Source organism: Balaenoptera physalus (genome assembly GCF_965194825.1).
Source record: "Balaenoptera physalus genome assembly, chromosome: 13".
Taxonomy (NCBI): Eukaryota; Metazoa; Chordata; class Mammalia; order Artiodactyla; family Balaenopteridae; genus Balaenoptera; species Balaenoptera physalus.
This window is the reverse complement of record NC_138892.1, coordinates 3,479,494-3,506,228: the sequence shown is the minus strand read 5'-3', so window position 1 is coordinate 3,506,228 and position 26,735 is coordinate 3,479,494. Positions and strand designations below refer to the sequence as shown.

At 57.0% G+C, this 26,735-nt stretch overlaps 2 protein-coding genes across 5 annotated transcripts in view; both read right to left on the bottom strand.

The window, feature by feature from the left end:
- Positions 1 to 18,514, bottom strand: part of CELSR1 (cadherin EGF LAG seven-pass G-type receptor 1) — a 150,428-nt gene extending 131,914 nt beyond the window's left edge. For 2 of the 4 annotated variants that reach the window (XM_082422190.1, XM_082422191.1), the window contains exon 1: positions 14,439 to 18,512. In XM_082422190.1, coding sequence (XP_082278316.1) covers positions 14,439 to 18,030 — 3,592 coding nt within the window. In that variant the 5' untranslated portion in view covers positions 18,031 to 18,512. Of the gene's footprint in view, positions 1 to 14,438 lie in introns of all 4 variants that reach the window. The other 2 variants (XM_082422193.1, XM_082422192.1) reach the window with 2 other exon arrangements.
- Positions 1 to 26,735, bottom strand: part of CERK (ceramide kinase) — a 215,672-nt gene that overhangs the window by 34,938 nt on the left and 153,999 nt on the right. The gene's annotated exons all lie outside the window — the stretch shown is intronic.

The window sequence follows — 26,735 nt, the reverse complement described above, 5'->3', positions numbered from 1 at the left end:
GCAGAGACTCACTGGTTCCGGGGAAGCAGGATGGAGGGCATCCTGGCGGAGGGGTCACTACAGAGAGGGAAAAAGAACCCCCCCACCGGGCTCCCCAACTACAGAGAAAGGAGCTGCCACACACCAGTTTGGCCCCTGAAGGAACTTGGTCAGCTCCCACACTGTCCCAAATTCACTTTTGGTTCAAAAAATGCCAGACTGATGAGTGACAGAAACAAAGGGAGGGAAAGCAGGGTTCCTGCAGCAAACACAATGGCTTTCCCAGGCCAGACCGGGGACTTGGACAGCTGTCCCGACCCTGAAGCCCTCAGCTTCCTGCCTTCGGGGTCACCTCCGCCTGGTTTTCCCCCAAAACTGACTTCATGTAGCACTTGTCATTTTCTACTTAGCAACAAGTGGCGCTGTCCGGGTCCAGAACCGCTGGCCCCCAATCCCACTTCCTTGGGCATATCTGTTCCACCGTGAGGTGCCCTTGCACACGCGCTGTAACTCTCTGCACCCACGTACACACACACACATACACAGGCGCACACGCACACATCCCTGACCTCCGATGGCCACGTGCCGGATGCACAGGAAATCTCTCAGAACAATAAACCTTAATATTTTCCATTCTCTCTTTGAAGATTTGGGGGAACTTTCAATTACACATTAGAGAATTTTCCATGCTTAGAAGAGAGGATCAATCGAAAAGGAGACTCCTACAGTCGGGTCCCAGGGCAACAAATCACAAAAGGCAAAGCAGGGTGAGCTCTCATCTTAAAAACATGCTTACCTGCCCTCACACCGACCTTCTGTTCACTACACATCTGGAGGCATGCGCGCACGTCCACTAAGCCCAAAGGCCGCTATGATTTCCTAAGTGAGTAGAGAGTTAGGAGCCTGTGTGATCACAACCGACAGGAAACCTCATCTGGTGTGATATTCAGTCTAATTAGAGGAGCCTGAGGGGAAGAGAGAAAAGGGGAGGATCTCGATGGGTCACTACAATAAGGGAGACCCTGCTGTGTTCCAGGTGTTCAGGTGGGCAAACCGTGGGTTCCACTGGGAAAGCAGAACTCCATCATCCGATTTAACAGAAAGAAATCCGTTATGCGCCCGAGCATGCAGGCAGGTGCTATAGTGGGTTGAATCGTGTCCCCCAAAATGATACATCCAAGTCCCAAACCCCCGGTACCTGTGAACGTGACCTGATTTGGAAGTAGGGTCTCTGCGGATGTGATAAAGATATAAATTAAGATGAAGTCGTAGAGGAGTGGAATGGGCCCTAAACTCGATAGGACTGGAGGGACTTCCCTGGTGGTCCAGTGGTTAGGACTCAGCGCTTCCACTACGGGGGGGCTCGGGTTTGAGCCCTGGTCGGGGAACTAAGATCCTGCATGCCACACAGAGCGGCCAAAAAACAAAACTCAGTAGGACTGGAGTGCTTATGAGCGAGGAAAAGATGTAGAGACACATGGGGGGAGGGGGCCAGGTGATAACCGAGGCAAGCAGACCAGGTGATGCAGCTGCAGGCTGAGGGTCCTGGCAACCCCCAGAAGAGGCAGGAAGCCCTACGGCTTCAGAGGGAGCACCTGCCGATACCTCGATTTCTCGGATCTGTGGCCTCCGGACCGTGAGAGAATAAATGTCCGTTGTTTGAAAGCACCAGTTACAGCAGCCCCCCGAAGCTGACGCAGCAGGTCTGCAACCTTGAAGGACTGGTCCTAACAGAATCGGCCGACCCTCTCACTCAATCTAACATCCAGCCGATCACAAGTCCCTTGGCTTCTTAGGAGGCTTGATCTGAGCCCAGGATGCAGCCTGTAAAAGGCTGTAAGTGAAGCAGAACTTTACAGAAGGTGCAGAGAGAGGGCTGGGCGGGGTAAGGAACCCACAACTCAAATCCTCTGTGCGCAGCCCAGGCAAAGCTCCAGAGGGAACCAAGAGGCAGCAGAAGTGCCCAGTGGGGATCTCACACAGGATGGCCCAAAGCAACCCCAAGACGCCGCCAGAATCTCTGCCCCGGCCCAGACCCTGGGGTGGGGGGCGAGGGCTTTGGCTGACCCTTGACCACACAACTGGGCTTCCCAGGGGCTGGGAGGTGAGGGGAGGGGGAGTGACCCTAATGGGTATGGGGTTTCCTCTGGTGGTGACAAAAACCGTTTAGAAAGAGACAGGTGGCGGTTGCACATCACTGTGAATGTACCAAATGCCACTGAATTGTCCACTTTGAAATGGTTTATGTTATGTGAATGTCACCGCAATAAAAATACAAAAGGAAGGATCATACCTAATTGCTTACATGTGTTAAAATGCCAACAAAGATACGCGTGGACCGGCACATGTGCCAAGTTGTACTGAACCCGAGACTTGGTCCTGATGGGGGGAGGGGCCAAGTGACAGGGTGAGGCTGGGGAGAGCGAACCCGCCTCGCACGCGGGCGGGGCAGCAGTGTCCCCGCCCTCCGCTGGCCTCCTCCCGTGCAGCCATGGGACCAGCTGGAGGCACTGGCCTCTGGTCTGGATCCCCAACCCCGAGCCAACCTCGTTCCCCAGGCTGGGCTGCAAGGCCCTGGGGACACCCGGGCACCCAGGGATCCGAGGACCCTTCTTCTCACCCTGGGCCTTAAAGGCAAGGTACATGTTCATCTTTGCGGCCTCTAATATACAGTTAAACACCAAAGAGACTTTACTCACGTACCAGACCCAAAATTTATGTTAACGTATCTGCCCCTTTTGCTGTGAATGATGTCAAGCCACAGGCTGAGCTCAGAAACACAAAGAATGAGACACCCGGGCTCTGCAGAAGGGGCCTGGATGCCATCACAACCCAGGACAAGACAAAAGGGACCAGGGCGCAGGTCTCGGGGCGGGAAAACCACAAGGCAAAGGTACCTGCTTCCACTTGACCAGCACCTGAGTGGCCGGAACAGTTTTGCTTTGTTGGCATTTTTTTAATTGTGGTAAAATGTATGTAAAGTTTAACACTGTAGTCATTTTTAAGTGTACAGCTCAGTGGCATTAAATACGTTACTGTGCAACCATCACCACCATCCATCTCCAGAGCTCTTTTCATCTAGCAAAACTTAAACTTTATACCCATCAAACAAACTTTATACCCATCAAACAACACCCCCCCCCCATTCCCTCTTCCCCAGCCCTGGTAACGTCCATTCTACTTTTTATCTCTACGAATTTGACTACCCTAGCAACCTCAAGTAATCCTACAATATTCGTCCTTTTATGTCTGGCTTCTTTCAATGAGCACAATGCCCTCAAGGTCCATCCACGTGGTAGCCTGTGTCAGAACTTCCCTCCTTCTTAAGGCTGAACGATATTCCGTGGTATGTAGAGACCACTTTTGCTCATCCGTTCATCCATCAATGGACACTTGCGTTGCTTCCACCTTTGGCTACTGTGAATCGTGCTGCTATGAACATGGGTGTGCCAATATCTGTTGAAGTCCCTGCTTTTACTTCTTTTGGGGTGTATGTCCAGAAGTGGAATTCCTGGATCCTATGGCAATTCTATGTTTAACTTTTTGAGGAACCACCACACTGTTTTCCACAGCAGCTGCACCATTTTACATTCCCAATAGTGCACAAGGGTTCCGATTTCTCCACACCCTTGCCAACACTTGCTATTTTCTCCTTTGTTTTGTTTTCATAATGGCCATCCTAAAGGTCTGAGGTGGTGTCCCCCTGTGGCTCTGATTTGCATTTTCCTAATGATCAGTGCTGTTGAGCATCTTTTGCCTGTTGACCATCTGGCTCTCTTCTTGGGAGAAATGTCTATCATGTCCTTTGCCCACTGTTTAACCTGGTTGTCTGTTTCTCTGCTGTTGAGTTGCAGGAGTTCTTTACATGTTCTAGATAGTATTCCCTTATCAGATACTGGATATGAAAGTAGTTCATAACAGCTTTTAAACGTGATCATTTCTCTGCACCTGCACAGTACCTGGCAAGAAAAAGGTTTCCCAAGTCACAGCCCAGGCTGGACCCTTCACTTACAGAATGATACAGGGTAGGAGTCGAGAGGAGGGTCCTGGGCAATGACCCCACCCCCACCCCCATTTCAATGGGGGCACCAAGGCCCAGAGAGGGCCACCCGGACCAGTGTCAGCAATCAGCACGAGGGCATGCCACCCAGGCTTCCTCACCAGTGAAACCTCCCTCATGCTCCCCCCAATACTGGAGATGGGTCACAACACAAAAGGACAGCTGCTGGGATAGTGGCCGCACTTGGCCTTTTCCAATGCAGGGCTGCACAGCAGCTGAACTACTTCACTCTATGGAAATGGTCCTGCAACAATCAACTCACAGGGACCTCCCTGGTGGTCCAGTGGTTAGGACTCTGTGCTTCCACCACAAGGGGCAAGGGTTTGATACCTGGTCAGGGAACTAAGGTCCCGCAAGCCACAAGGAGCGGCCAAAAAAAAAAAAAAAAAACACCAACTCACTGATAAAAGTGTATTGCCTGGCAAGAAAGCTCTTATCTCCAAATGCTTACAGAGCATACGACTTTACACTACTTGCTGTTAGTCTACCTTAACAAAGTATAATTTAGAGTAGGTGTTTTAAAACTCCTAAAAAGATAAGAAAGCTACGGAACCAGCAGTAAAAACACATTATAAGAAATGAGAGAAAACTCTTGATTGACAGATGGAGGGAGAGAGGGAGGGAAAGAGGGAAGGCTGGCAGGGGGCTCCCCGGCCAGCAGAACCTGTGCTCTTGCAGCCGGAACGCCCCCCGAGGGCACATCAGACAGCTGCTCTGTGCGGGGGCCTCATCGGCGCCCACCTCGCCTGCCTGTGGCTCTGACCCCTGCACTGGCTCTGGTTCCTCCCTGCGCCTGGTGCACACCGGTCCTGCACTCCACACTTTCCTATGACACAGCTCCACCACAGAAGACCCCATAGAGACTCGGGCACAGCTCCCCAGGAGCCCCTGCTTCCCCACCCTGCTCATCCGAGGGAGGGGGGAAGGGCCGAGTGCTCCCGTGGAATCAGGCCTGATGCACACGTGACCCTCAGCCCTCCTGTTCTGGGCAATGCGGTCACTCTCACCGAGCTTCCGTCCTCAGAATCCCCAAACCGGGGCTCCCCCTTCCAGGGCTCGGCCACTGGCCGAAGGTGGGGATTGAAGGGGGTGGTCACTGCAGTGGTTAGAGCACTCAGCCACCAGCGTCTGGGCCTGGCCCTCCCCACCACGACCAGCTCGCCGGCCTCTGTCTCTCCGCTGTGAAATGAGGATTCTCTGAGATCCCAGTGAGATGACGCAGGCAGAGCCCAGGCACACAAGCCAGAACAGCGTGGTGACCGTGCTCTCATGTGACCAGCCCAGACGCCCCATCCGGCTCGGAGGCCAGCCTCCTGCACTGTGGGCCTCCTGGTCCTTGAGGGCCAGGCCCTGACCCCTGACCATGAAGCCACAGCAAAGAGGAGGAGGGGGGCTGGGGGGCACTGCCAGGGAGGGGAGCGGTTTGGGAGGGGGGCCATAACCCCCCAGCTCCCCAGAGCCAGCACAAGGCATTCGGGGACCCGGAAGTGTCCACCCTTTCAGGAAACATGACGGAAGGTGAGGGGCCGGGCAGCCCATCTCAGGTTCCTGCCTAGAAAATGGAGGGACTGTCACCTCGCCCACAAGATTCATGGAGAAAGGACACCAGCTCACCTGAAGGTCACCTGCACCGGCAGCTCCAACGGAAAAGCACATGGAAAGGTGCCCACAAGGCCAATCCCTGCAGCCTCAGCCGCCGACCTCCCAGGCACTGCGGATCTGACAGGGTGGTGTCCGCCGGCCAAGGGCTAGCACAGTGCCCCTTCCACGGGGTCCCCCATCCTCCGTGCGTTCCCAAACCCCTGCACAAGGCCCCCAGCTCCGAGGGACCCCCTGTGTCGGCCCACGTGCCCTCCACCACAACGGCAAAGGTTAAAACCCAGTAGTGCGGTGGGTGGAAGGAAAGGTTATTCTACATAGTTTGCCTTTAAAGTAGTTGTTTAAATCATGTGTGTGTTCACGTGTATACACGCGTACATGTGTGTGTGTGTGTATGTGTGTATGTGTGTACGTGTGTATATGTGTACATGTGCGTGCCTGGGTGTTTAAGAAAAAACCATGGCCTTTATCCAGGACATCAAGAGACACTCAACAGAGTGATGAAAATGATAAAGCCTCCTGCTGGGCTTTTCCCAGCTTCGGAATGTTCACGCCCAAAAAGGTGCTTGATTAGCCAGGTAGCCACAAGTTCTTACCTGAAGCAAAAGCAGAATTCAGCCATTGGAGTTCTCCTAAAACAGCCCATTCCTTCCACCCGGGGCCAAGCCCCCAGCCAAGCATGGAAGGAACTGAGAGTGGCTTGTCCTCTGCACAGGCCCCCTCCCCCCGCATCTGTCCTCTAAGTGAAGGCAGAAGAGGAGGAGCCGCCCTTGGCCTCGGCACGTGGCCCCTCCCCCCAGACCCCTCTGGATCATTCCATAAATAATCCACAGGTTTGCTGAGCACCTACTATGTGCTGAGCCTCAGGCCCACAGGACAAAGCAGAGGGGGAACCATTGTCCCCAGGAACGGAAGGCTACTTCCCTCTGTCCACCACAACCTGGGTCCCTAACCCGAGTTACCCCAGTTACCCTTCCAAAACAAACATGCAGAAAGGAAGAGGGTTATTTACTATCCCTCCTCCACCCAATATCCAAGGAGGGCTTTTATAAGAACCTACGTGTTCAGGTTAGAGAAGAAGAAAAAACTGAAAACTATTTTCCCCCAAGGCTGTGAGTTGAAAAGAATCAAGCCAGCCTTCAGAATATTTTCTGCACTCTCTGCCCCACTTGATAAAATCTGCTTCTGTCTGCATCCAAGTGCCGGCGGCCCAGCCAGACTACATGCCCCGGGGTCACAGCCTCTGCTACCAGGGCCCTGGCACCCACCCTCCCACCCACCTGGTTCCTTAACAGGTTTCTGCTCTCAGGTGTCCAAACGGACAGGCGCGTGCATCAGCCCAGACCAAAGTGGACTTTCAACGGTGACACCAGGTTCTGGACAGACTTGTGGCGTCACCAACACCAGTCACTTTTCCAGGTATGATATCAGCGCCACCCCTTCTTCCGAAGGGCTCATGTGGCTGCAACTTTTCCCAGATTTAAAAAAAACAGTCTCTCTGTCACCCTCATTGGTACGTGGGGACAGATGGAGACCTCAGGTCACCAGGTAGCCAGCGCTGAGATGGGGAAAGCTGGGTCCTTGTGAGTCCAGGTCACCTGTGCCCTTCAGCCCCTGCCCATCCTCCCCTGCCCTCCTGCTCCCGCATCAGGGGTCCCGTGGCTCAAAGAGAAGCAGACGCCGCCGTCCCCGCCCCGACTCCTGCAGCCCCATCGACACTCAGCTCGGCCACAGCAGGCCCTTGACTGCCACTGAGGCTTATCCCCCGAGTCCAGTGCCCCCCCCCGAGGTGCCAGCGCCTGTGACAGATGAACACCTGTGCAAGCAGGCAGCATTGCAGGACGGGCCAGGACGGTTGTGCCCGTTAGCTGGTCAACTCCTCTCGACTGTCAACTCTGCCTGGGTCCCCATGGCCATCGCACCTTCCCTCTGAGTCTCCCCCATACCCGGTCACCCAGTCCTCTGCTCCCCAAGCCCCCCAACACCCCGGCTCTCATGGAGACCATCAAGGACCCCCCCCTGGGCTAACCCAAGTCACACCTCTGTCCTGAGGCTCCCTGAACACCAAAAGCCATCAGCCACTGGTGACCCCCTTCAGGCCCTCACACTCCCTCAGCCCCCAGGGCCTCGGACCCTTGGTTTTTTCCTCCTGCAGGTGGGTATTCCGGCTCCAGCTCTCAGGCAGGTCCAGCCTGCCTGGGCCCCCCCAGGCTGCACCTGACCCATGTCCCCATCATAGGGGTCCTCTGCCCGAGTGCCCTCCACCCCCGCGGCCATGATGGTCCTCTCTGTCACCACGGAGGCCATGCTCACCACCTCTGGCTGTGGCCCCAGCTGGTCTCTCCTGCCCAGACCTGTGCATCCAACCGTCTTCACGACAAGGTCACAGGTGCCCAGCTGCACGGGGTCCAAAGTGGCCTCAGGGCCCTCCCCTGGTGCAGGCACCTGCTCTCCCCATCTTCATCTGCACGTTCCCCAAAGCACAGCCTGAGAGAACACAGCTCGGGAGCCGCCGTCCCGGGTTCAAATCCCAAAGCGGCCACCACAAGCTGGGCGCCCAGGATGCGGGATCGAGCCTCTGGGGGCCCTGGTGTGCTCCTCGATGAGACAATATCTTCTACTGATGCGGCTGCTGCAGGAGCAGACAGGTAGCATGGGGTCGGGGTGCGGGGGTCGTGGGGGAGGGTCCCAGCACGAGGAGCACGTGGGCTGACCAACCCCACCCTCACCTCCACATCTCACCAGCTAACCTCCCAAATCCCCTCCTTCCACCCACCCCCATCAGCAGCTCAGCTGGGGGGGAGGGGATTCAGCCATGCCCAGCCCCCCGCTGGGAAGGCATATCACACTCACCTTGGCACCGGGGAGTCCCCAGCCCACCCTCCCCCTGAATTCACTTCCCTGTTTATCGACTGTCCCCACCCAACCTCCCTCTCCAGGGCCTGGCACACAGTAGGCCTGGCACATAGTAGGCGCTCGATAAACAAATAAACACTCCCTTGTTTCTGAGCCAGTGTTTCTGAAAGTATATTAGCAAGTGACTACCTCCAGATACTGAAGCCCTGAGACGGTTAACTAGCTTCCCAAAGTACCTAACTCTTCCGGGCAAGTTATGTTACTGGAGAATCCAGCTCGACGACTGACGTGGTTTAAGCTGGTCTGATCCTTTTCCACATGGTAAGATTCAGAAAAGAAACATAATGCTTGCCTCCAGACGCTGCCTGGTACAATGCCCATCTCCCTATTTCCTTGTTGGCCATCAGAGTCCCTACGATATCCTGTATTTAACTCGGCAAACACTTTTTAAAACTTTATCAAGCCTGGACGGCTTTATCCCATCGAGTCCCCACCAGAGTAAACGGATAAAGATTATTCAATCTTGTTATTTCACGACTGTCAGTATTTTCTGACACGTCTGAATGACTCATGGCCCAATCATTTTTACCCCGCAAAATGCTACTTTTCCCACCCCCACTGGCCCACATGCCCACAAGCACGAGGTCATTTTCCACCAAATGCCGCGTTCCATGATGTGCAGCTCACGGCTGGACACCCACAGGGACACACATGTTCAAGTTGAATTTAAAGTGTCCGTGTTACTAAATGACCAACATCTAGAAAAACTACCTAAGGGACTCCACACGCGACAGTCCCCTTGGGTTATTAGCCACGCTGCTTTCTAAAACGCAAACACAGCTCTTATAAACATTCGGAGCACAAAAGCCCCTACCGCAGAATTTTAAATCTCATTCAAAAACTGTCACATATAGGGACTTCCCTGGTGGTGCAGTGGTTAAGAATCCGCCTGCCAATGCAGGGGAAACAAACGGGTTCGAGCCCTGGTCCGGGAAGATCCCACATGCCACGGAGCAACTAAGCCCATGCGCCACAACTCCTGAGCCTGCGCGCCTAGAGCCTGCGCTCCGCAACAAGAGAAGCCACCACAATGAGAAGCCAGTGCTATCACAACGAAGAGTAGCCCCCGCTCGCGGCAACTAGACAAGGCCCGCGCGCAACAACAAAGACCCAAAACAGCCAAAAATAAATAAATAAATTTATTTAAAAAAAAAAAATTAAAAACAAAAAAAAACCTGTCACATATAGGGACTTCCCTGGTGGTGCAGTGGTTAAGAATCCGCCCGCCAATGCAGGGGACACAGGTTCGAGCCCTAGACCGGGGAGATCCCACATGCCCCGGAGCAACTAAACCCGTGAGCCACAGCTACTAAGCCTGCACTCTAGAGCCTGCGAGCCACAACTACCGAGCCTACGCGCCACAACTACTGAAGCCCGTGCACCTAGAGTCTGTGCTCCGCAACAAGAGAAGCCACCGCAAGGAGAAGCCCACACACCACAACGAAGAGTAGTCCCCGCTCAACACAACTAGAGAAAGCCCGCACATAGCAACGCAGACCCAATACAACCAAAAATAAATTTTAAAAATTAAAAAAAAAAAAATCACATATAAAACAAACACCATGTATCACTGGAAGTTATCTAAAAACGGGAGCAATTTGAATGTGACTATACTCAGAATTCAGAAAATTTTCAGTGTTTTGTCCTTGGTGGGCCACATAAAACCATCAACACTATCTGCTCCCAGTCCAAAGATTGTACTAACGCCCCCATCCAGGCAAAAGGAGCTGCCCTCCTCCCAAGCATGTCCATCTTGGGTACCACATACCCCATCCCCCTCCCCGACCCCACCCCCCACCCCCGGTCCCCACAATCCTGTGCACCTTCCCAGCGGCTCCACTTCTGGAAGCACCCAGCCCTTCCTGGCATGGCTTCCACAAAACCTAGTGTACAACTGGGCTCTTCTTCTTTTTCATTTATTTATTTATTTTATTTATTTATTTTTGGGTGCATCGTGTCTTTGTTGCTGTGCACGGGCTTTCTCTAGTTGCGGCGAGCGGGGGCTACTCTTTGTTGCGGTGCACGGGCTTCTCACTGCGGTCGCTTCTCTTGTTGCAGAGCACAGGCTCTAGGCGCACGGGCTTCAGTAGTTGTGGCACACCGGCTCTGTAGTTGTGGCTCGCGGGCTGTAGAGCGCAGGCTCAGTAGTTGTGGCGCACGGGCTTAGTTGCTCTGCGGCATGTGCGATCTTCCTGGACTAGGGCTCGAATCCGTGTCCCCTGCATTGGCAGGCGGATTCTTAACCACTGCGCCACCAGGGAAGACCCACGGGCTCTTCTTTACAGCACCTCAAGGGCGGTAATAATGCGCTAGAGGCCATAGGGTACGGCTGTAAACCCGGGGAAGCCAATCACACTTCATTGAAAATAGCTTGTGAGTTTGAAACCACAGCTTTCCCCATTGTTTCCTTTAAAAAACCTAAGAATCCAAGTCTGGTTAATTCAAAGGCTGATCTTTTTGTTTTGTTCTGTTTCTACACACAGCTTTGCTGTTGGGAATTACATATTTATAGTTTATAATATTTTTTTCTTTGAAGCATTAAATAGTCGTCAAATGGTCAGAGGGTTGTATAGGATCCCAAGGTGCCTACTTAAACCAGGACAAGGATTCGGCCCTGAAACAATTCAGCTTAGCAACTAATTCCTCAAAACTCTTCTCTTGGGACTTCCCTGGTGGCGCAGTCGTTAAGAATCCGCCTGCCAATGCATGGGACACGGGTTCAATCCCTGGCCCGGGAAGATCCCACATGCCGCAGAGCAACTAAGCCCGTGCACCACAACTACTGAGCCCACGTGCCACAAGTAGTGAAGGCCACGCATCTAGAGCCCGCGCTCCGCAACAAGAGAAGCCACCGCAATGAGAAGCCCATGCACCACAACGAAGAGTAGCCCTGGCTCACCACAGCTAGAGAAAGCCCGCGTGCACTAACGAAGACTCAATGCAGCCAAAAATAAATAAATAAATAAATAAATTTATATTAGGGCTTCCCTGGTGGCGCAGTGGTTGAGAATCTGCCTGCCAATGCAGGGGACACGGGTTCGAGCCCTGGTCTGGGAAGATCCCACATGCCGCGGAGCAACTGGGCCCGTGAGCCACAATTACTGAGCCTGCGCGTCTGGAGCCTGTGCTCCGCAACGAGAGAGGCTGCGATAGTGAGAGGCCCGCGCACCGCGATGAAGAGTGGCCCCCGCTTGCCACAACTAGAGAAAGCCCTCGCACAGAAACAAAGACCCAACACAGCCATAAATAAATAAATTTTTAAAAAAAATTTATATTAAAAAAAAGTAACTAAAATGAAATACAATTTTAAAAAAACAAAAACAAAACAAAAATTTTCTCTCAGGTAAGAGAGGGGAGTGCGAAGAGCCGGCTTGTTTTGCTTACATCTGGGTTGGATGCCTGGTGCTCCTGCTTGCCGGCTATGTGACCCTGAGGAAGTGATGTAACCCCTCTGAGCCTCAGTCTCTTCATCTGTATAATGGGCAGCCGCCTAATGCCACTCACTTCCCAGGCACCAGAGGAATAAGTGATGGTGTAGGTAAAAGAGTTTACAAAACTGCTTGATATCCAGGCAGAACCCAGTACAAGGTGATCATCATCATCTGGGAGGGTGGACATGAGGCCCCAGTGCCTGACTGACACGAGGGTACGTCACAAGGATTGGAAGCCCAAACTGGATCACTGGGACAATTACAGCATAGCATGGAGCACCCAACCCACCTTCAACTGTGGTCCTGGCTGTGGTTCCACCAGGTAGGCAAGACGGCCCTCAGTAACTAACCTCTTTTGAAAAAAATCCATCTTAAACCCTTTATCCAGCCATCATGGGGGGGGGCCACATTCCTGATGCTTCAGACACATGAAACATCCCTGCTCCCGGCGTGCGCCCGTTCCCACTAAAGCACCATATCCCCTGTAAATTCAAAACCCTATGATGGGGACTTCCCTGGCGGTCCAGTGGTTAAGACTTCGCCTTCCAATGCAGGGGGTGCGGGTTCGATCCCTGGTCGGGGAGGTAAGATCCCACATGCCTCGTGGCCAAAAAACCAAAACGTAAAACAGAAGCAATACTGTAACAAATTCAATAAAGACTTTAAAAATCGTCGACATCAAAAAAGTCTTTAACAAAACAATAAATTTAAAAAAAAATTAAAAAAAAAAAAACCTATGACGTTGCCAAGTCATTTTTTTTTTTTGGCTGCGTTAGGTCTTCGTTACTGCGCGCAGGCTTTCTCTAGTTGAGGCAAGCGGGGGCTTCTCTTGTTGCAAAGCATGGGCTCTAGGTGCTAGGGCTCAGTAGTTGTGGCTCACGGGCTCTAGAGTGCAGGCTCAGTAGTTGTGGCACACGGGCTTAGTTGCTCCATGGCATGTGGGATCTTCCCGGACCAGGGATCGAACCCGTGTCCCCTGCATTGGTAGGCGGATTCTTAACCACTGCACCACCAGGGAAGTCCCCCCAAGTCATTTTTATATAGGCTAATTTTTCCATCCACTCTGCTTTATCTAGCAGATAAAGCGGTACAGGGGAAAAAAAGAAAGAGAAAATGCAAATGGAAATTTGTGAAAGAGACTTTTTTTTAAATCGTTGCTGCTCGGACTGTCCATAACCCTGGGTGACAATTCTCCTTAAAGGCCTATTCCGTATTCTCTACACACATTCACAACATCACAAAACCCACAATATTCACCTACAGACAGACTAGGCTGACATAACATCAATGTTGCAGTATCGCATGGCCTCAAAACTGGACCTGTAAGTTGCGGATTTTATAAGCAAACAACTGGAACCTGTTTGCTACCCAATCCTTAGTATATAAAGAATTACAGCCAAATGCGGAAACAAAATAAATCAGAAAATTAACTTTTTAATTCTTCCAGGGCTCCCATGGGTATGCTGTATTGTAATAATTTATTGATTAAACAATTCATCTGAAACATTGACTCAACCCACAGATCCTAGCCTTTTTTGGTGATAGTTTGGTCTCCTAATTAAGGTCACCTGCCTGCAGGAGCCACTGGGGGTCTCTTTACTGTTCCCCAATCCCCACCCCCGGCCCCGGCCAAATCCTTCCCTCTCTCTTCTGTGTCCTCCTGTTCGTCCCCCTCTCTGGCCCCGCAGCTCCACCTGCCACAGGGAGGTCAGCAGCATGGAGGACCCACCCCTGACTGCCTGGTGAGATATCCTCCCTCCAGCCCAGAGCGGGCCAGCAGGGTTCCCACACTGGCTCCACCACCAACCCAGGCAGGCCTCTAAGTAACATCCAAATTACAAGTCCACGTCCAGGAGCTGAAGCCAAGATCAAACAAGGCTGCGCTTTCAAAGAGCTCCCACACAGGCGAGCACACATAAGCCCGGCTGTTACTACCTGGAGGAGACAGAAAAGAGACACGAAAGGAACTAAGTCCAGCTGTCTTGCAGGGCGACTCAAGGACCCATCCGGCAATTTCCAACGGTCCCACCCAAGAACTAATCGGCACATGGGCACACAGTGACCTCTGACCTTTCCAGACAGGCACGTGGCTGACTACAAAGCACCACCAAGCAAACCAGACGCTCAGCTAACCTCCGAGACCAGGTTTCTAGAGCACAACTCGGGAGCCAGACCCTCTGAGAAAAGCCCAGGAAGCCCCGGTCTTGAACTTGAAGAAGCCCAGGCCTGCTCCCAGCAAAAACGCTGAGGGCAGCAGTGCCGTGCCCCTCTCACCCTCTTGGCCTGGGTGAGGAGCACGCCCTGGGCTGGCGGTATCCAACCATCCAACCGGAGGCCACAAATCCCCGGAGCTACCCGGGCCCGGCCTGACTGCGCCCCGGCAAGCCGGGCAGGCTCGGGGCAGGTGCCCGCAGCCCTCCAGGTGGCCCCGCGGAGCCCCCAGGGCCACTCACCGGAAACAGACACCTCCATGAGCGCCTCCAGCGGCCGGTTGCTGTTCAGGTCGTGGCTGAGCTGCAGCTCGCCCGTGGCGGGGTCCAGCAGCAGCAGCTGCAGCTCGTTGCCCTGCAGGAAGGTGTAGTTGAGGCTGTCCGAGAGGTCAGGGTCGTGGGCCGGGATGCGGCCAATCACACCAGTGGGGAAGCTATTGGACTTATTGGTGACATAGTTGTTGAAGAGGATCTGGAAGTCCGGCAGCACCGGCGGGTTGTCGTTCTGGTCCAGAAGGCGGATGTGCACCGTGGCCCGGCTCACCAGGGGGGCCGACGTGGCCTGCACCACGAGCACGTACTCCCGCCGGACCTCAAAGTCCAGCTCGACCAGGGCACGTAGGTCCCCACTCAGCAGGTCAAGCTGGAAGACCTCAGGCACGTTGCCTTCCACAATCTGGTACATGATCTGGGCGTTGGGGCCTTCGTCGGGGTCACTAGCTCGAATCCTCGCCACCACGGACCCCACCGGGCTGTTCTCCTCCACAAGCAGCTCCAGCTCGTCCCTCTCAAACACCGGAGGGTTGTCATTAATGTCCAAGACAGTCACCTGGATTTCCACCGAGGCGCTAAGGGGCACCGGGCTACCCCGGTCCACGGCCAGGGCACGAAGATCGTACACGGCCACGTTCTCCCGGTCCAGCCGGCGCTGGGTGCGGATCACGCCAGATGTGGGCTCAATGTAGAAGTCCCCGTCGCCATCGTCCCCGCCCTGGAAGGTGTACAGCAGGCGGCCATTGGGGCCTGAGTCCCGATCCGTGGCCGAGACCTGGAGGACGCTGGTTGACGGGGGAGCATCCTCGAAGACGGAGCCCTGGTAAAAATCCCGCAGGAACCGCGGGGCGTTGTCATTGGCGTCCAGGACGAGGATCTCCAGGGAGGTGGTGTCGGACTTCTGAGGGATCCCGTTGTCCCGGGCTGTGATGGCCAGCGTGTAGGCAGCCTGGTCCTCGTAATCCAGCTCTGTCATGGTGTAGATGGTGCCGGTGTCGGGGTCGATTCGGAACTGCGGCACCGGATCCTCCAGCACGTAGGTGATGCGGGCGTTCTCGCCGGTGTCCTCGTCGGTGGCGCTGATGGTGGCGATGGAGGTGCCCACGGGCCGCTCCTCGCTGACGCTCACGGTGTAGTGCGAGCTCTGGAAGACCGGCCGGTGGGTGTTGGCGTCGGTGACGTTGATGAAGACCTGCGCGGTGTGCGCGCGCATGCCGTCGGAGGCGGTCACCGCCAGCACGTACTGCCGTTCCTGCTTGTAGTCGAGCGGCAGCGCCAGCGTGATGAGGCCGCCGCCGCTCTGGCTGCTGAGCGCGAAGCGGTTCCGCGTGTTGCCGCCGGTGAGCTGGTAGGTGATCACACTGTTAGCATCCCGGTCGAGGGCCCGCAGGGTCAGCACGCTGCTCCCCACGGCTGCGTCCTCGTTCAAACGCAGCTCGTACACGGGCTGCGTGAACGTGGGGTCGTTGTCGTTTACGTCTAGCACCGTGATGGACACGCTGGCGGAGGAGCTCATGGGCGGCGAACCGTGGTCCACCGCCTCCACCCCGAAGCTGTACTGCTCCACCTCCTCGCGGTCCAGCTCCGCGCACACGGTGATCCAGCCCGAGCTGTTGTGGATGTGGAAAGGAAAGTCCGCGGCCGAAGCGGGGTCTTGGGGCCCAGCACCGCCACCGCCCACGGAGGCCGAGGCGGTGTCCACCAGGCGGTAGCGCAGACGCGCGTTCTCACCCGCGTCCGCGTCCACCGCCTGGATGTGCAGAACCGAGTGGCCCAGAGGCACGTTCTCCAGCACGGCCGCCTGAAAGGGGCTGCTCACAAATATGGGGGCGTTGTCGTTCACGTCCAGCACCTGCACCGAGACCAGCCCCGAGGAGTTGATGAGTGGCGGCCGGCCCCCGTCCTGGGCCTTGATGCGCAGCGTGTACTCCCGGATGGCCTCGAAGTCCAGCGGGTTGATCACATCCAGGCTGCCGCTCAGCGAGTGCAGGTAGAACTGCCCCTTCAGGTTGCCGCTGATGATGCTGTAGTGTATGGCCGCGTTCTGGCCCTGGTCCCGATCCGTGGCCTGCACGCGCAGCACGGGCGTGTTGACCGCCACGTCCTCGGGCACCTGGACCACATAGCGCTTCTCGCTGAACTGGGGGTAGTTGTCGTTCTCGTCCTCCACCACGATGTGCACGGTGGCAGTGGCACTGAGCGGGCCCGGGTTGCGGCCCTGGTCGTTGGCCTCCACCAGCAGCTGGTAGGAGGCCTCTTCCTCCCGGTCCACCACCGCCCGCGTGCGCACTACGCCCGAGCGCTCGTCGATCTCGAAGACACCACCCGCGCCCTCCAGCAGCCGGTAGCGCATATTGGCGTTGGAGGGCGCGTCGCCGTCGGTAGCGCGGATGGTCAGAACCTCGTAGCCCACCTCCAGGTTCTCGCGCACTCGCTCGCGGTACTCAGACTGCTCGAAGACCGGATTGTGGTCGTTGGTGTCGCTGACTGTGACGGTGAGGTAGGTGGCGGCCGAGCGCCGTGGCGAGCCGTGGTCCACAGCGCTCACTTTGAGTACGTGCGTGTCCTTGGTCTCGCGGTCCAGCGCGCGGGCGGTGCTCACCAAGCCCGTGTCGGAGTCGATGAGGAAGTAGCCATTGGAGCGCTCATCGAACAGCGCCTCCATCTGGTAGCTCAGGCGCCCCGCCTCGCCCTCGTCCGGGTCGTGCGCGCGCAGCTCGATGACCGCGGTGCCCGCCGGCTCGTTCTCGGGCACCGACACCTGGTAGCTCGGCAGCTGGAACTGTGGGGTAGTGCTGCCGCCAGCACCCCGCCGGGCCCGCCGCGCCGCCCCCGCCCCGACCTGAGGCAGGCTTGGCGGCGACAGCGATGGGGAGGGTGTCCCCGAGGCCGCCTCCAGCGCCAGCTCCACCCGGATGGTGCCGGCCGCGCGCCGCAGGGCACAGAGCAGGCGCAGGCGGGCCGAGCCACCAGGCGGCAGGCAGACAGGGCGACGTGGGCAACGGGACCCGGCGCGCGGCGGGCAGCTGCAGGCGGGGAACGTGGTCAGGGCCGCGAGCGCCGAGTGCAGCGTGGCCCCGCCGCCGCCGGGGCCCGGGAAGCAGAGCACCGCGCCGGGGTCAGGCACCGTGAGCACAGCCCGCGCGCGCAGCTCCGCTCCGGGAGCCCGTCCGCCCCGGGGCCGGGCGCTGCAACCGGGACCGTGCGCGCGTGCCCGCAGGCGGAGGCTCAGCGCCGTCTGGGCGCTCCGGGCAGCCAGGCGGACATGCAGCGGCAGCGGGCGTCCCCCCAGGCGCGCGCAGCTCCGGAGCCCCGCGCCCGGCCCGCGCCGCCGCGCCGCCAGCCGCCCGTCGCGGCTCACGTCCAGCAGCTCCCGCAGCGCCCGGGGCGTGCGCGCCGCGTCCAGCGCATAGGTCCAGCCGGGCCCGAGGGCGAAGGCGCGGGCCCCGCCGGGCACTCGCAGCTCCCAGGCGGCCGCTCGAAGCCCCAACACCGGTAGGGCGGCGACCGCAGCCAGGAGCAGCAGCGCGGGCAGCACGGGCGGCGGCGGCGGCGGCGCCATGGCCCGGAGCCCGAGCCCGAGCCGGGCGCCCGAGCACAATCCATGCACCCGGCGCGGCTCCGCATCCACCCGGCGCGGCCGGGGGGCGGCTCCCGCTCGGCCTGTGCCGGGCCCTCGGGGCGGCTCGCGCCCCGCCTCCCCGGGGGCCCTGGCGGGGACACCGGAGGCCGGGCTCCCGGTCTCCCCCGCAGCTTCCACTTCGAGAGCACTTTGCGAAAGTTTGCTAAGTTGGTTTCAAGATGGCTCCTCCGCGCGTCCCGGGAGGGCGCCGCGCATCAACCTGCGGCGGCGGCGGCTCTAGGTGGCTCCAGGTGGCTCCCGCGCTGGCTCGGCAGGGCGGCGTGGGAAGCAGGGCGGGCCCGGAGCGGGGCGAGGGCTGCGCTCCCGGAGCGGGCTGGGCCGCACCGCGCCGCTCAGACCCCGGCGGCCGCCTGCTGCCTGGGCGGTGCGCTCGGCCTGCGCCCCCAGCGCCCGCGCTCTCCCCGCCCCTGGCCAGGCCCGGCCCCGCCCCCGGCCCCGCCGCGTATTGTTCAAACCGGGGGGGCGGAGGGCCGGCCCGGAGGTGCGCGCCAGGAGAATCGCTATGGAGACGCGGGGGCTCAGCGGTGACGGGGGCGGGGGGCCGGGTTCACTCCCGGGCGGCCTCCCCACCCTGCCTCCCTGGGGGGCGGGGCCGAGGGAGCCAGGCCAGGAAAGGCGGGCTGGGGGGCCTGGTGCGGCTACTACCAGTGGGGCGGTGGCTGCACTCGTCGGGTGCTGGGCGCGGCCAAAGCCCCCCACCCCAGCCCGGCAACACTGATCCGCTGAGACCGCCGCCCCGGCCGCCGCGCGGGTTGGACCCGGGAGGGGAGAGGGAAGGGTGCGGAGGTTCCGGGGAGAGGGTCGGGTCTCCCCGCGGCGGCTGCTGGGGGGCGCTTACAGAGTTACAGCAAAATGCCGGAGGCTAAAGTGCTTTACCCGACAGAACTTCCCTGGACTTTGAAATTCTATAGGCAGCTAACCGGATTCGGGTCCCACTGGGTTTAAAACGAAACTTTTAATCGAAAAGAAAAACAGTCCGGGTTGACACTTGGGATTGGAGCTGGGGATGGCGGAGTTGGGGACGGCGGAGGCGAGCTCGTCTCCCGCGCGTGCGACCAGCCTGAGCGCTCCGTTCGCGGTCGCGCGGTCCAGCCCCGGGGCCCCTCGGCTACTGCCGCAGCGCGGCGGCCGCGAGCGCGGGCCCGGGAGGCGGCGTGGGGCGGGGAACCGAGGGGAGGGGGAACTTAGAACTCCGAGACAGCACGCCGTCTCCTGCGGGGAACAGCCCGGGAAGGGAGTTTTAGAACTGAGATGCACACCAACGCCTCCTGCGGGGCACAGATTGGGGGTTGGTGGCGCTTTAGAACTAAACGGTACCTGCCCCACCTCTTGCGGGGCGCAGCCTGGGGGCGGGGGATTCGTACTGTGAGACACCCCTCCTCCTCCGGCGGGGCTTTAGGACTGTGCCACCGCCGAGTGGGAGATGCACTTGTCGTCCGTAGAGCTCTGGATACCAGAACCCACTCTAGCCTCTTGGCCTCCCAGCGGTCGGGGGGCGGTGGGGAGCGGGGCGGAGGAGACTCTGCTTCGACAAGGCTCCTCCCGGTCCCAGCAGCGCTAGGGGTGGGAGATGTCGCGCACTCGTCTCCAGAGCAGGTTTTTCTGACCTGGGGGCGGCCGCCGCATTTCCGAGCTGAGTGCAGATAGGTGTGGAGCTGGGGCACAAAAAAATAAATCAGTAAGTAAACTCGACCAGTATTGTCGAAAGTTGCTGAATACAATGTTTTGGGGTTGAAGCCAAATATGAACATTCTCTTCCCATTAGCGAAGATTTGAAGACGTTATTGTTGACCTAAAAGGTAGATTTGCTTTGGAACCTTTTAATCTGGGAGTTTCCACTGGCAAGCCCAGTAGGGAGATTGGCGGGGAGGGGCAAGTCCATCCCTTAAATGTGGCTGTCCAGGACCTCCCCGGACTGCCCTTCGTCTTCCTGCGGAGGGTCAGAGGGCAGGAGTTTTAGGGTCAGGAAGGCAGGGAGGACCCTCCCCATCCCGGCCTCACCGTGGAAAGCTCCCAGCCGGAGTGAAGGGGAGGCGGCGGCGTTGGGGGGGGGGTACCCCGTGGGGGACCCCCACTGGAGAACCCCTAGAGTGCTTATTTCGCAACAGGGACTTTGAATAGGGTGGGTTGGGTTTAAATCAACAAAAGGTTCTGTTGCACTGCTCTTGCTGGTTTTTGAAAATTCAAACGCAGTGAATGAGTTTGGGTGTGGGCTTGCTTTCCTGGAATAAGACACCTGCCCGCTGCAAGGGAATCGCAGGGACCCACTTCCTGGTCCCAGGGGCTGGGAGAGGAACACAGGGACAGACCTTGCTAACGGGATGTCCAGCAAAAGGCTGAGAGACAGATGATGGTTCCATTCAGATACAGGTCAGAAGCAGGCCCGCTCCACCACCCTGTTTAGAATGCACGCAGCCAGGGAAAAGGTTAAGAAAAGCGAGGACATGATGCGAGTGTGGTCAGGAGGAGGGCTGGGGAGCGGGGCATGGCCGCTTCTACACCTGAGGGTTGGCCAAGTGTTGGCTTTACGATCTTACATTGAACTCTACATGCATGCTTTATGTGCTTTTCTGTATGCATGCTACGGTCCAGAATTTTCGAGGAGGGTAGGAGGAAGGAATTAAAAACAGGCTGCAGCTTGTGATGTGACTTGAGGGCGATCCAGTTGCTTCAGCAGGACAGAAATCACGAATCTGAAGTGGCTGGCGTCTTAGCGTGGTCGAGTTCCAATTCTGCCACTATCTAGGTGTGTAAGCTTCGCCAGGACCTAACTCCTCATCTAACTGGAGATAACAAGAGTCTAGATTCCTAACATTGTTGGAGGATTAACGAGATCTTTTGCCTAAAGAGGCTGGTCCAGGCCCGGTTCAGGTGCAGACCTACTGTGGGTAACCTTTACTGTTGTGTCACTGTCAAGGAGCACGTGATCACAGGGCTTCATCACTGCCTCCACGGATGTGATTGAAATTGTGAATTAAATGGTGTGTGCACCATCCGTGCCTGTGGAGAGGCAGGGGCTGTAGCTTTCATCCGGTTTCCCGGGAGGTCTGTGCTTGGCCCCTGATCCTGTCCACTCAGGCTGTTCGTAGAAAGTGATCCCAGGCCCAGGAGGGGAAGGCACGTGCCTGGGGCTACAGGAAGGGGTGCGACATGGCGGTGGCCTGTCCAGCACCACCTGAGGGGCTGTGTCCTGTTCACCTGCCCTTCTCCCTTGGGGGTGGATGGACGCAGCGGTCTCTCCTGTGTCCCCCTGAGAGCCGCTGGAAAAAAGAGGCCGCACCTCTCCCACTGTTTGTGCGTCTGGAGTGGCTGCCACCCCTCCTCGGGCTCAGTGAATCGTAATTGGTGTTGAGATTTTGCACGCACCCCTGAGGTGTTTCACGTGAACTGAATGCTTTTAAAAAATAAAAATAGAATTTTTTTAAAAAGGCAGAAGTTGGGCTTCCCTGGTGGCGCAGCGGTTAAGAATCCTCCTGCCAATGCAGGGGACGCGGGTTCGAGCCCTGGCCCGGGAAGATCCCACATGCCGCGGAGCAACTAAGCCCACGCACCACAACTACTGAGCCTGCGCTCTAGAGCCCGCGAGCCACAGCTACTGAGCCCGCGTGCCACAACTACTGAAGCCCACGCGCCTAGAGCCTGTGCTCCGCAACAAGAAAAGCCACGACAATGAGAAGAAGCCTGCGCACTGCAACAAAGAGTAGCCCCTGCTCGCCGCAACTAGAGAAAGACCGCGCACAGCAATGAAGACCCAACACGGCCAAAAAAATTAAAAAAAAAAAAAAAGGCAGAAGTTATGGGTTTCTAGTGCTGTACATGTTCTAAAAAGGAGCTCAAAACGCTTTTTTGCCAGGGGCTTGAACCAGAGCCCGCATGAATTCTGGAATCTGTTCCTTACACAATAAATTCCTGGGCCAATCTTTAAACAGCGAGGAAGGAGCTAAAAGAAACACCCTATTGGTGAAAGCGGAAAAGCAAGTCCAGGCCTGGGCCCCACTTTGCCCTTTTTTTTAGAATTCAGAGGGAAAACCCTCTTGGGAGCAGTGTTCATCACTCCCCCTCCTCTCCGTGCCCCTCACCTTTGGTGAGGTTTGACTTGTGGAAAACTGTGAAAGTTAAAACATGGAACAAAAGCAGGACCTTGACTTAATTAGAGGTTGATGGAAGCAAGGGGATGGAGGGAATTTAGATCCTCACGGAGCACGTTGTACGGACTCACGCTTCCCTGAAAGACCCAGATAACGTTAGGACAAAAAAGAGAATTGTTTTTCTGCTTGGAAGTTGCAGAGCCTCTAAATACAAATGCTGGGGTTTCTTTGGGGCTCCCAGGCCCTTAGCCTGGGGTGTGTGGCCTCAGGGGACCTTGGGTGAAGGCCCCTTCAGGGAGCCCATCTCCTGCAGGTACTCCCTGAGAGGCCAGCACCTGACCAGCCCGTGCCCGGTCCATGCCCAACAGGCCTCAGCTCTGAGAAGGTTCTGGAAGGTTCTGGAAGCTGGCATGGGCAGGGCTTGGAGTTCCAATCTCCAGACTGACTGGAAGTCCTGTGAGCATGGAGGTGATGGGCACAGGTCTCATGTCCGAGCTGCCACTGCAACTCTGGGGAGCCGGGGAGGGGGGCACAGCGGGAGACAAGGTGCCTCGCCTCTACCCTGGCCCCCCACACACACTGAGCCAGTCCGAGGCAGGCCCACCCAGGCCCACCTCAGGCTGCACTGGCCTCTAGTGGCCAAGCACAGTCTCTGTCCTACCCAGCACAGATGCCCACCAAGCTCACAGACGGCAACAGGCCCAAGCTCTGGGCGGTGCGTGCACACGTAGGCACTACAGGCCCGACAGTGTGCAGGCCCTGCTGACCCTGAGTAGGCCGGGCACACTGCCCGGTGCTCCTGGGACTCTGCAGGGTGAGGGGGCCCAGCTCTGTAGGACACTTGGCAAACTGAGGCACAGAGCACACGGCATGGGGTGGGCGTTGCTGGAACACAAACTCCGTCTTCTCGTCCCGGGTCCGGTCACCAGCCCCCAGAGAATGACCTGAGCTGGCAGACAAGGAAGGTCCAGTCAGTACCTGAGCACCTGGAAGGCACAGGTGCTGCATTTGGGGGAGGCGGCTGGTCCGAAGAGGTCTCCCAAGGACCCAGAAAGGCCACGAATGGCAGGAACAGAGCTAAGTGGGAGACCGCTTCGTGCGCGGATGGGAAAGGGGGATGCGGACACCACCTGAAGATTCAGCATTTCACCACAGTCCACGGTGGTAGGTATCCTTGTTCTGTTATCATTATTACTGACATCATCATCGTTGTTGTTTCCTGCCCCCCTCCCCACACAAACATTATCACGAAGCCAATTCTGGGAAGCACTATTGTCTTACCTTGATTATTTTTCTCCTTCACATTCCTCTTTTTTTTTTTTTTTTAAGAGATATATTTTACAAATTCCCTCTTTTTAAAATGTACAACTCAGTGCTTTTTAGCATATTCACAAAGTTGTGCAACCATCACCACTAACAAATTCCAGAACATTTTCATCACCCTAGAAAGAAGCCCATATGCATTAGCTGTCACTCCTTCTCCCCTTGGCCCTGGCCCCGGCAACCACGAATCCACTTTCCGTCTCTATGGTTCTGCCTGTTCCAGACTTTTCATATCAATGGAATCACACAATACGTGGCCTTTTGTATCTGGCTCCATCCCCGTAGCATAATGATTTCAAGGATCGCCTGGGTTGTAGCTTGTGTCAGCGCTTCATTCCTTTTCGTGGTTGAGTAATATTCCTTTGTATGAATAGACCATGGTTTGTTTATCCATTCATCACCTGATGGATATTTGGGTTGTTTCCACTTCTGGACTATTTTGAATAACCTTTCCTTTTGAGCGGAGAAATGAAAGGCAAGGCACTTCTCTCTGCAAAACTGCACACAAAATCTTTTTTGAAATTTTTCTTTATTTTTATGTTTTGACAATGTGACCACAACCATGCTGTCATCAGTGGCTCGCAGGGGACTTTCCTTGGGGGCTTTCCTCGGTTCCTGATGGGTACAGGAAAAGGCACTAATGCCCTGGGCGGGATTGGGGTGAGGCTGGGAAGCTGGTGGCCTCTTGCCCCCTCCCCAATGCCATCACCCTCCTCCTCATCAACCAGCAGCCAATGGCAGGGGATCCTCCAGCTGCCCGGTACCCTGCCCCGGGCTTCCCCTTCCCTTCATTCATTCATTCATTCATTCATTCAATGTCCCCTCAATACCGTGGTGAATACAACAGGCAACACCCTGACTTCATGGAGAATTATCCTCGTGGGAGAGTATAGACAGTAAGTGTAAGGAAATATTCCTCTTCAGGTGAAAGAAATACAGTAGAATAATGGAGACAGATGGGAGGGCTATCTGGGGGAGGTGATCTCGAAGGGCCTCCTGGCCAGGTGACAAAGGGGCAGAGACCGAAGGGGTGAGAACCTGGCCTTGGGAACTTCGGTGGGAAGCACAGTCAAGGCAGGGAAGACAGCAAGAGCAAAGGCCCTGAGGCAGGAGGGTGTGTGCTGGGGCGTTTGAAGCTGGTGTGGGTGGAGAACAGGGAGTGGCAGGGGTCCTGGGCTGCCAGGGCTTTGGTTTTTCCTGAGCGTCTGACAGAAAGGCATCAGGCAGCTGAGAGCAGGAGAGAGCAGTGCGGTGACGTATGCTTTCAAACCATCACGCTGGCTGATTGGAGGTGGTTGGAGAGGATCTGGGAGGCCACACCACAGGCATCCTGAGCGGGACTGATGGGGGACGTGGAGGAGGGAGAAGTGGTCGGAGGTGGGCTGGGGTTTGGAGGTTTGGAGGGGACTCAGCAGGACTTGCGCGTGGAGTGGGAGTGATGGGTGAAAGAAATAGAGACACCAAGGCTCCCCCAGAGGCTGGCCTCAGCGACGGGCAGTGGGTGATCCACACGCCCCACCCCACATCCCCACCTCCACGCCGTCTTCCCCCGATGCGCCGTGGGCATCACACAGCGGTGCTTCTTCCGCCAAGCCTTTTTGTCTCCACTAAAGGGCCACAGTGCCTCAGCTCAAACACTCAGGTGGGAAAGTGTCTGGTGAGAACCACCGTGAGAGGCACCCCTCGGGGGCTGCGGGGAGGCAGAGATGGAAAAGGCCCCGTGTCTCCCTCGGGAAGCTTCCACCTACCCACATCCCTCTTGAGGTCAGAGGGGGACCAGGAGGCACCCCCTCCTTGTGTATTTCTCTCCCTCAACTTGCAAAACTTTTCCAGGGTAGGGGGAGGTGGGCGCGTGATGGTAGGCAAGATGATTCCATTAATGATGTGACAAGAATGGCCGAGACCCAGAGAAGGTAAAGACGGTTCCCCAATCCTAATTATATCTTCTTAAAACATAGAAAAATACAAAGAAAGCTCTCCCTCCCAGGGTCACAAAGCCTGGGAGCCAACCCTGTCCCTCTGCCCCTCCTCTGCCTGAGTCCCTTTCCCCAGGCCCTCGGAGACAAAAGCATGACACAGGGAGGGGAATGACACCGGGGAAGGCCCCGACTCCAGGGAGCAGTGGCTGAAAGATTGCCGCTATTTCTGCTATTTTCCAACGATGGAATGTCCGCTCGCCCCAGGCCCTTAGCGACACTCAGCACCAGAGCCCAGCCATCTGCTACGTGGACGTGTTAGAAACACAGCACAGGCCTCCAGGCTCTGGTCACCCAGAGCCAGTGGAAAGGGCAACTGCCAGGGAACAGGGGAGGGAGCTGGCCCCTCGGGGATGCCAGGGCAGGACATGGGGCAGAGGGCTCCCCCTGTCCATCAGGCAAAGCCTGACCCCGAGCAGGAAGGAAGTGGCCAGCTCCGTGCTTCCCCCAGGGTTCGGGGACGGAAGGCCACCCCAATTCCAGGGAGCATGGGGACTTTGGCCATCTGGAGACTGGGGGCTGGGGCAAGGGAGGGGCATGACTGAGACCCGCGTGGTCTTCCGGGCAAGAGGTGCCAGCCTTGAGGAGCCACCAGTGCCAAAGGGCTCCTGGTCACCAGTCTTGCCAGAAAGAGAAGACAAGCTAAGGAAACCCTCTTTTCATAGAGGCCTCTTCCTTGCAGGGTCAGCCAAGATCCTCAGGGGAGAAGCTGGCCTGAGGTCGTGGGGGCTCTGGGCATCATCTGGGGTGCATGGGGACACAGGGGGGCACTGGCTGTGACTTGGGCAGCAGGCGAGCCCTGGGGCCCCCAGCCCTGCTGGCAGAGGAAGGCCCTCACCGGGGCCGGGCGACGACGAGTCACGACCCGCTGGAACCCGGCAAGCGTGCTGTGATCTGCAGCTCCTCGAAGCGAGCAACCCCTGCCCAGATCAAAAGGGAAGAAGATGCATGAGGACACTATAAGTAGCCCAGAGCCGCCGGCGTCCAGGATGCAGGGCGCCTGCGTGTGATCGGCACCTCTCCTCCGTGCCCACGAAGCTGAGGAACTCCAGGCCCAGTGCACATCAGTGGCACGCTGCCACCTGCTTCAGGGGGACGGGGCGGGGGGGGGGACGAGGAGGGACTGCTGGCACAGCGTTCGGTTCCTTGCAAGTTTCAACTTCTGTCAAAACTGGTTAATTGGTTGCTTTGCACCATTCAAGGTACACATGCCTCTCTCTCCACAAATTCTCTCGTT